Here is a 10278-nt window from a genome sequence, read left to right as displayed (position 1 = left end):
GACATGATTTACAGCTAATGTTCACACACTAAAAAACCTGCATTCAATACAGGATACCAAAAAAATCATGTTTTTTTTTAAATAAATAAATAATGTAAAAACAAATAATAAAGAGCCTCATTTAGTCAACAAACTTTTATTAATTAGTTGAGGAATAATAATGCACAGATAATACAACAAGTTTGGGAAAAATTTGTAACAGTTCAGACGCATAGGAGGATGTGATTCCTCAATGTTAGATACTGTACAGCTTGATATCAGATTTGGAATATCTTTATTACATAATTAGTCTCATTGTATCTTCTATGTATCATAAATAGTTTAGAGCTGCAATAACATCTCGTAAAACTCTCAAAGGTTTCACCACAATAGCTGGATGTCATCTCCTGCTTTTCAAGTAGGTAGCATACAAAACAAACCACTGTTATTTAAATAAAAGGTTAAAATTCTTAGGTTGTCTAAGGGGGTTGCTAAGGATTAAACCTTGGTTTTGGAAATAACATTGCTGACATTGGGAAGACATTTGAGCTTCCTGTTTCCCCAGGTACAAAAGTCACACCACACACAGTCCAGGTAACTAGAAAGCTCCAACGACACTCCTATTTCAAGCCTATTTCATGTTATAATAAGTGCACTAAATACAGAAACAAACACACATACATATGCCTTGTTGTCCAATATTCAATAGATATTGAGAAAAGAATCTGTGACCACCATCCTGAAATGAAAAAAAGCTCAATTTATGTGCATCACCAAAAATGGATCAAATAACAGTGTATGCCAACACATGGGCTTGCAAGGTTCTTTGAAATCTACAAACTTTTTCCCCCCAATATTTCTGTAGAATTTTAACTTGTAAAAAGCATTTTTCAAAGCAATAAAAGTTAAAGTAGGAGAGTAATAAAAAAAAGCCATACAGGTCTGAGAAGACACATCAATATCAAAATTGTAGCAAGCCAACAAAAACAGCTAAATATGGTGTATTGCTGTACTCTCTAAACATGTTGCAGTTAGTTCACACTGCGGAATAGGTATGCGTTCTCCACTTAATAGGAAGACAGATAGTAAAGGGAGTGATAAAATATAAAATACTCACTGTTAAAGCAGTGCTAAACTATCATATTGCAACACCAAAGCTTTTTAGGTAAACCAGGTTAATGTGACGCCATCGATGAGACAAGAAATAAGCAGCTAATGAAGTGATTCTGTGCTACAGCTTAACACTTAACAAGTGTCACCATTTTAACATTCACCCATTACAAAGGTGCTAACTGTCTGAGATACACACACATACTCACAAACGCACAGAAGGTTCCAACGACTCATTTTGAACAGGTCCACAGACCAATCAGTGCTCGTCTGAATGATGCTTCCTCAGCTGAAACTCCACAGAAGATAAAGGTCCATCCCTAAACAAGTGCACAGCCATTCCCGACTGGATGAACTCCATCCTCATATTAGGAAGAAAAAAAAATCATACTGGATCTCTGGTTTATGTTTTAAAAGTTTACAGCTTAGGAAGGACTCAAAATTACTTTTAAAACAAAATGTTTCTTCACTGTCTTCTGACTATCAGCTCCTTGTGGTTTTAGGAACACCTAAACAGTTCAGTTCTTCACTGTTTTCATGATGACATGACGTTTTGGTGCAAAATTCAGACAACTTGCAAACACGAAGAACATGGCAAAATGGATTGGTGGATGTGCGTGAGTTGTTTCAGGTCTTTAAGGTAGAAAGGCTAGTAAAGCACCTTTATATTTTCACCAGAATATCCCCACACCACAGTTTTTTTTATTTAAAGAGTCCAGATTTAAGTCTTATACTTAGTATTTTTGAATTGATACAAACAATAATATATTAAATTCTTATGGAATTTCTATTATAATTTCAACTACAAAATGAAGTAGTTTACCATTACCAAGTGAAAATATTCCACGTCATAAAATGTATTTAACTTTTTTCAATTTTTTTAAAGCAAATCTGAGGCTAATCTAACAGTTAGTGGCAGCACACTAACAACCAGTTATGGCTTTCTGATGTTGTAAATGTTACTGTCATCCTGGACTCAAAGTGTTAACTGTGCTGATTTTTTTTCCCCTAACTCCAGCTTTCATTGGAGTTAAAAAATATTCCCATTCCTGCACTTCAGTTGTATATTCTTGGAGTGCAAAAAGGCAAGCATGAAAGCTCGAGTGTTAAAGTGCAAGGCAATAACTTTGAGCTTCCAGGAACTCATGCATATGCATTACTTTCTGTGAATTTTAATCAGAAGTTTTTTTTCTTTTTCTTTAATAAAGATGTATTTTTCTCAAATGCTCTATAAAAGATATATATATATTTTAAAATCCTCTCTTCAGCTTAGATGTAAGCTAAAGCAGTTGCCAAAGCTTGGCCCTATTTAAAGTGGTGTCACATGATGTGATTGTGCTGCAATAGTCTTAGATAAGTTTCACACAAAGTTCTTCCCTTTGTCTAATATTTACCTTTCCTGGGCCAAATATAGACGGAGATTCTGTTTAAAATATTGCATTAAGCATAACTTAAAAAATGTATATATTTAAGAGTTTTGAATCGTTTTTTGGGGGGGATTCAGTTTGTTAGTTTCAATAAAAAAGATCTGAGGAAACAATCTGTAAGGCAGACAATCTTATTCGTCCTGTCAAAGTAGTTTTAAAGAGTGAACCGTGATTTAAAACTGGCCAACATGTTAACCCAAATAGATAAGCAGGTTAAAAGAAGAAACAAGGAACAAAATGTCACTTACGCCCATAAAAAACTTTAGACTGCAAACTGAATCTGCTCAACTTGAAAATGAAAAATGAATATTTGCTTTAAATATACACAAAGATATATTTACTGTTTATGTACACAGACAAGTCTATCTGTGACAACACTAGCTTTCGATAAATGGCTTCTTCATGCTGATAAAATTTCTATTTTTAAAAACCTCTCAAGCACAACATGTATCTCACAGAGAAAACTTGTGTCTTCTTTAATATAGAGAACTATGATTGTTAAAAATAACAAAACAAAAAACTAGCATGTTTAAGTTCTGGATTTGATTTGCGATTACCCCCCCTGCTGGGAAAACAAAAATAAAAACTGAAAGCCTTAGAAAGGAGACAATAGTGGAATGGAGGAAAAAACCTTTGTGAATATTGTTCATACCAGTGCAAACACGAAATCCGGAGTCTTGAATTAGAATTTAAGGACTAACATTTGTTTCTTTCTTATTGGTGGGTTTGAGTTTCTTCTTAAGCCCAGAGTTTCTGTGGAGTTCGAGAGGTTTCCCGTCATTTGCAATGTTTGAAGCTCCTCGCTGGCTCCAGAACTACTCAAAAAAGGGCCTTTTAGGTTTGCTTCGTCTGGGGGCTGAGGGGACAGGCTGTCTGTTGTGGCATGGGTAGTCACCGTCCGTACAGTTGGGAACCAAGGCGGAGGACTGTGCTGGTCCAGAGGGAGGGGCCACAGTTAGGACAGTATTCTGAGTAAGTGCTTCGATATCTGTTTGTGGAGGAGCGTCCACACTGGGGCGCTCTTTAGGTTTGCGCCCTCTCTTCTTACCAGTGGTGGCACCGTTCCTCACTTCAGCTCTGATCCCATTATTTTCCTCCACTTTGCTCTTGTTACCAGACACCACATGGTTGGCTGCAGTACGAAACCAGTTCTTAGAGGGAAGAGAAAGAATTCAATGCACGATGAGATCATTAAAATATTATAAAAACGTGTTTGAACACTCTTAAAAGGAAGACATTAATCAGAATAATATATTGAAAATGATGATGATGTAAATCCTACAGAAAAAAGTCACTCTAAAGATAATACATTTAAACCAGAAGCTTGTGTGTTGCATTATAAGTTAGCATTTCAAAGAAAAACTTTGTATAAAGGAAAAATTGTAGAATATGCGTTATCAATTATATTTGATCATTTTTTTTCAAAAAACTTGATTTTCATTCTTTATGTTTGGGTTTTCACAAGATAACTAGTTTAGGAAATGATGAACTAGTAAAGTTTACACCTTTTTCACAGCACTGTTTAGTAAAAAGCCAGCTGACAGCAGTGGCTTCCTCACACTTTTAGGTCAGAGCGTTCAGCCAATAGTGACATTTTTTCCAATTTGATTCTAGAAGAGCTACAGAACACTTCAGTACTTCTATTAGTATCTCACTCTGTGCTATATTATTAATAAATTTACTATTTGTACTGCTTTATCAACATTGTTAATGATACAAAAACCCCAGAATAACGACTTACTATAACAAATTGCTCAGAAATGAAATTACCCGTAGTAAAAACATTCATTCATTCATTTATTTATTTATAAAGCACCTTCCACCGCCAGCCAAGGAGACCCAAAGTGCTGTACACATGGAGAACAAAGCATAAAAGAATTAACAGCAAATTAAACAAGCAAATTAAAAACATAGTAGAGACATAAATAGAAAAGAATATAAAGCATAAAACCAATTTAAAAGAGATTAAAACTAGGACTAGGCTGATGCTAAAGCGCTAAAATGGAGGAACAATTGCCTTGGAGAGTTTGGAACTATGGAATCATTCCATAGTTTAGGAGGCAACCCAGCAAATGCTCGGTTCCCCCAAAACTTGCATTTGGTTCTGGGAACCATTAACACAAACTGGTCGGTGGAACATAAGGACTTTAGGGGGGAATATTTTAAAAGCAGACTGGAGAGGTAAGATGGTGCCGTACCTGCCAGGGACTTAAAAGTAAGGAGCAACATTTTAACAAAAAGCAAGTATTGCAATGGCAGCGTTGTGGTGTTATGTGGTCTAACTTCTTTGACCCACAAATAAATAAATACATGAATGAATAAATGAAGAACATATGTTTTGTGCTTTTTTTTTATTCAATTACATAATCTGTTACTTCTTTTTTAAATAAACACTATAAAGTTAGACACAAACACAACTGAGTATGCTTTTTCCGATAGATGACATTAAGATGATCTCACTTAAGCTGTGTTTAAAGCATGTCCAACCAAACCCTTTCAATCACTTTCAATAAAAACAAAAGCAACCATTTCAATGCAGACGTGTTCACTCAGCAAAGGATGATGGAAAAATAGTTTGTGTAATGGAAGACATCGGTGCCTGTTTTATGGCTATGAGGTTTCCACTAATGGGGGGGGGGGGGGGGGGACCCACCTGTGAGTGTGTTTTACTTATGTGGTACTTGACACCACTCTCTGAGCTAAACTCCTTCTGACAGATCAGACAGGTGTACTTGCCCATCTCACCGGCACCCTGGAAAACACCAAAAGTATGGAGGTGTTCTGACATCTGCTCATATTCCTCTCAAATTCAATAAGGAAAATACACATGACTGAAAGATAGCTAAAAAAACATTTTTTAAAGAATTTTTCCTTTTTTATGTTTTTATCTATTAAAACTTGCAAAATAGAGATACATTAAAAATAGAGTTGCTATTTGTAGAGGCTTAAATATAATTGCTAAAATGACAGCAGCATACAAAATCCAAACCTAGAAAAAAACTTCAGGCTTAAAAATATACATGTCAGTGGCAAACTGTTTGTGCGCAGATTGTGAATGATACAAAGTGTCACCATGGAAATCTGTAAGCTGGCTGATAGATTTGCTGTAGTTGTGGGCGTGTACCTGGCTGCAGTTGGCAAGGTGAGCCTTCAACCCGGACACACTGGAATAAACTGCTTCACAGTTCTGAGACAGGTGACATAAACAAGAGGAAATCAACTCAAGTCTGCATTTCTATAGGAGCCCTAGCGTTTACGAACATGTAGTGCTTGTTAAAATGTACAGTGTGGGCATGTGTATAAATATTGTGCATATTCTACTCAAAAACTATAAACTGTAAGTAGCAACCTAATGGGGATAGAATGATAACTGGACAGGGGTGGGATTATATAAGGTTTCTTCTGCCCACCCCCTTTCAAGCTGAAACGGAGAGAAAGTTTTTAATACTTAAAGTATACTCAATTTTCTTAGTCAGTATGATTGTAATGAAAATGCTGTTTTGAAGTTCATATAATCTGCATATCTTTATTTAGTCTTTTTTTGTTTGGAAATGAATGTATTTTTTATTCTGTTGTTTCTGCTTCAAATAAATCCATATCTGAATCTTGATCCAAATATTATTCTAAATCTAAATCTAAATCTAAATCTAAATCCAAATCTAAATCTTACTTCAAATCTTAATCTAAATCTAAATCTAAACCTAAATCTAAATCATGAAGATGCTCTCACGGCATTTGAGCAGCAGATGAAGCCTTTTTCCTTGACTTGGTTCTTCCAGGACTCTAGAAGTTCTGGGCTGAAGCTGGGCAGACCGGGTCGAGTGTAGTTTAGCTGTAAAAAGAAGAAGATTCTGTTAGCACCACATGACTACAAGGTTTTTCTAAAGATGCTTTTTTTTAGAGACAATGTTCACATTTATATAATTTCCCTGTTGTTGGATCAAGAAAGTTGTATTCTATTCTATTCTGAACTGTTTATTGGGTATGTCTTTTTGCCTTCAGTCGTTACATTTAGGAATTGTGAACCACCAACTCCATGCTTACCCTCTTGCTGTCAGGCACCAGGTCATCCTTAATGCGGCGCTTTGTGCCCCAGTCTTTCGCCAGCTCGTCCTCTGCTATCTCCTGCAGGTGGAACACTGCTACCTGTGCTGACCGCCGCCTTACTCTTCCACTAGGAGTCCTTTCAAAGTCTTCTTCCTGGATCAGAGTTTGTGCTGCTTTTTCTTTGCTCTGCTCCTTCTCCTTTACCTTTACTTGCTCCTTCTCCTTGGGCTGGAGAAGTGGGGTTTTTTCCTGCCTGTCCTTCCTCTCCGCCTCGCTTGGTTCCCTTTTTCTTACTGCTGCTGGAAAATCCTCTGACAACACCTGAAGAGACAACAAGAAATATCAGAATGGCACGACACTTCAATGAGTAGTCAACTGTAATAGAATTTAGGAAACACTGGTTCCTTGCTGAGATGATCTCACCCTGTCCTTGCCGTTACTGTTGTTGGTGTCAGTCAGGCTGTCCTTCCTGTCATTGGTGGCTGTGGCTGTCACCGTTGTGATGCTCGGCGAGTGTTCCGTGCGTACGTGGTAGTCCCTGCCTGCCTTGGAGCGGTAATTCTTTCCACAGTGCTGACAGAGAAAAGCAAGCTGCTCTTCATCAGAAAACTCTCTTCCACAACGCTGTTGGTGATACTGATAGCCCATTAGACTTGAAAAGTGGGCCGAACACCCCTAAGAATGATGCAGAATGAAAACAATTTTAAGCAGCAATGCAGAGAAACAGCAACAGGAGTTCTGCCGTTTAAAAGATGGGAAGAGTGGGCAAACATCCCTTTAGAGTTGATTTTTTTTAGCTCCTTCTCTCCTTTGGTCTCTCCGGTGTGAGTAATGCGAATAGAGCGATGCAGTTTAAGGAAAACGGAGCAGCCAAATTAAAGATGGCAGGTAAAATATGTGATGCCAATGGAAAAATTTGAAGAAAACAAAAGTGAACGGAGGTCACAAAAACATAGGAGACGAGAAAAGAGAAAAGGATGACAAAAAAAGTGCATACCTCACTAGGACACTTGATTCGTCCCATCTGTTTGAGCACTCGTCGCAGCCTTTCTCTCTCCTCATTCTCGTTGCTGGTCTGGTCTTCGCTCCCTGAGGGCTGAGGAGGAAATAAGCCCACTGTCACATCATTTTGTCCCACAACAACACCTCCCACTCTGTTGTGAATTTAAAACTATAAAAATGTGTTTTCCATCTCTGGTGTTCACGCTTTGCCGAGATCATTAAGTGATTGTCACGGTGAGGCTTACTAAAGGCATGTTTATGACAACTGTCAAACTGCTGTTTTCACTTGTGTGTCGCCTGTTGCCATGCGCAGCCAAGACCAGAACAACAGATGGTGGGGCACCAAGGGAAGAGAAAGAGGTGCAATGCACTTGATAGTCTGCTCTCACCGAGGGATCTCGCTGGAATCATTTTCATGCGTTTACTCCAGAGGTTACACAGATAAGACACACAGCCCTAAAGATGTGTTCTGTAAATGCACTGAGGATGTCTCTGCTCTAGCACTGCACTGCAGGCAGAAAAAAAAAAACTAAAACTAACACTAACCAGCTCAAATAGAGATTTCTACCCAAAGAATAATGGATTAAAAGACGGACTATGGGAAACACAGAGTAGGCATCTGTGTTTGAGATGCAAAATAACTGTCTGTCTAGCTGCTCCTTTTGGTCTCAACTGTGTGATGGTGCTTTTTGGATAGGACTTTTTACACAGCAAAATAGAGGATCAACATTGTACACAAACATAGATGAGCAATTTCTGTTAGAAACAGCTAAATTTACTGGGTGGATGAAACTTTCCTCTTTCCATTTAAGAAAAGAAAGAAAGTTAAAGAAAAGAAAGTTAAAGAAAGTTATATGTCTCAGACTCCATTTGTTTTTTAACTCTACTTAAATTTTCTGATGGTCCAAACAATCAATTGACACCAACTTCTCCATTCATTTTCCCACCAATCTAAACACTTAAAAGAGTATATGAAAGTATCTCTACTAACAGCTCAGTAGAGATACTGAGATTCTGGGGGATGTTTATCAAAACATCTTGTGACAGCAAAAAACCATCAGGAAGATGAATTATTGATCTGACTGTCTGATTCCTAATGTCTAAAAAACAATATGTGGACAAAATAGACTTGAAAGGCTCTGGAGTCACTAACAGTTGTTTTGGATCTGCAGTAATGGGGTGGAGGAATAAGGAGGAGGGATAGAGGGGTCTTTGTGACGCTTTAAAGGTGTTATTGGTATATTTGTCCATGTGATAAAAATACAAATGACTTTTATCATCATGTTAACATTTAGTTACAATCATTAAGTTCCTGCTCTTTTAAAAAGAACAGTAAAATATGGGGACACGCTGGAACCTACATTGATCATCAGGTCAGAAGCACAATGACGTTGGTTGTTTTTCTACATACAATTATTCAGAGAGTGGTTTCAAGTTGATATTAACATATCTGTTTTATCCAACTGTTCTAGTTTTGTTAGAGCTCAAATTTGTGCCATTTCAGGGGCACAGTTTTTTGATCAGCAGGTGGGTGAATACAACAGAGCTTCAAACTTGACTTTGTCTCGGCTTTGGGACGCTTTGGGAGGTTCCTGAGGTGGACGGAGGTGAAATTTTTTTTTTGTCTTCAGAAATTTTTTCCCCCATACAGTTGGGAAAATATCCACTACTATTTTTTTTGCTTTTGTTACTAACTGTGAGCATATTTTCTTTTACAAAGCATTTTAGAGTATCATAAAGAAAAAATAGAGTTCCACTTCCTGTACTTTGCAATTCCATAAATTCAAACTGTTCTCAACTAGGCAGCAGTTAGAATTCCTAGAAGTCCTTTCAGGTGTTTGGTTAGTTCTTCTGAGAGTATGTTTAGATTTTGCCCACTAATTACGAAGAACCAGAAGTTCTTTCAACAAGTCTTTGTAAAATCAGGAATTCATTGTATTTGCAGCACAAAGGGGTTTTGAATGAAGAATTGCCCCCAAGAAAAACTGAAAGAGTCAAACCTAAACTACAAAAGCAGCACAAAAACAATCTAACACAAAAAACACCAAAATAAAAATAGGATTTCATTTTTGCTTAAGACTTTTTTTTAATAAAATACAAAAAGTGGTTAGATAAAGTGGAACCTTTGTCACCCAATGCTTTTTATTTTAGTTCTCTCTGAAAAATTTGAAGCACAAGTTTTTTTATAATTTAAAAAACTAAAACTACCTAGAAACAAATGTAAAAAATTTTAACATCAAGATTCTATAGGCGATATATCTAAATATCCACTGGTCTTTCACTTCTTTTTTTCAAGAACATCGCAAAAAAGAAAGTATCGCCTGTCAAGCCGAGAAAGATAAAAGCCACCAATTGTCTTTCTTCCTCTTTCTGCCAGAGAGCCCAAGGGACCCAGGAAAAGTAGAAAGACAGATGGAGTATGTGTGTGTGTGTGTGTGTGTGTGTGTAGGGGGGGCTCCCTGGCAGTTATACACCTGTCACCAATTCATTGATTCAGCAGAGGGATCATAAGCTCCGGTTTGCCTGCAGTTAAATACCACATAGTCTCACTGTCATAGCCGTATGCTCACTGCTGACTTTCTCTCATCTCAATTTGTTGGTCTCCCTCTAAAGAAACCTGAGCCTCAGAAGTGACAGAGCCCTTCATGTTGCCGTGACATGCACACTACTACTTCTATCTTATTCCAATTAAGCTCATACCCCAAATAAGAGT

The 10278-nt window shown here is 37.3% G+C and overlaps 1 protein-coding gene across 7 annotated transcripts in view; it reads right to left on the bottom strand.

The window, feature by feature from the left end:
- Positions 1 to 120: 120 nt before the first annotated feature.
- znf512b (zinc finger protein 512B) overlaps positions 121 to 10278 on the bottom strand; it is a 32497-nt gene continuing 22339 nt past the window's right edge. For 3 of the 7 annotated variants that reach the window (XM_023956662.1, XM_020704717.2, XM_011477206.3), the window contains 7 exons: positions 7561 to 7659; positions 6987 to 7238; positions 6561 to 6884; positions 6247 to 6348; positions 5641 to 5703; positions 5170 to 5268; positions 121 to 3667 (listed from right to left, as the gene is read on the bottom strand). In XM_023956662.1, coding sequence (XP_023812430.1) covers positions 3332 to 3667; positions 5170 to 5268; positions 5641 to 5703; positions 6247 to 6348; positions 6561 to 6884; positions 6987 to 7238; positions 7561 to 7659 — 1275 coding nt within the window. In that variant the 3' untranslated portion in view covers positions 121 to 3331. The remainder of the gene's footprint in view (positions 3668 to 5169; positions 5269 to 5640; positions 5704 to 6246; positions 6349 to 6560; positions 6885 to 6986; positions 7239 to 7560; positions 7660 to 10278) is intronic. The other 4 variants (XM_011477207.3, XM_011477203.3, XM_011477204.3 and 1 more) reach the window with 4 other exon arrangements.

This window comes from Oryzias latipes, chromosome 7 (assembly GCF_002234675.1).
Source record: "Oryzias latipes chromosome 7, ASM223467v1".
Taxonomy (NCBI): Eukaryota; Metazoa; Chordata; class Actinopteri; order Beloniformes; family Adrianichthyidae; genus Oryzias; species Oryzias latipes.
This window is presented reverse-complemented; position numbering and strand designations above follow the sequence as displayed.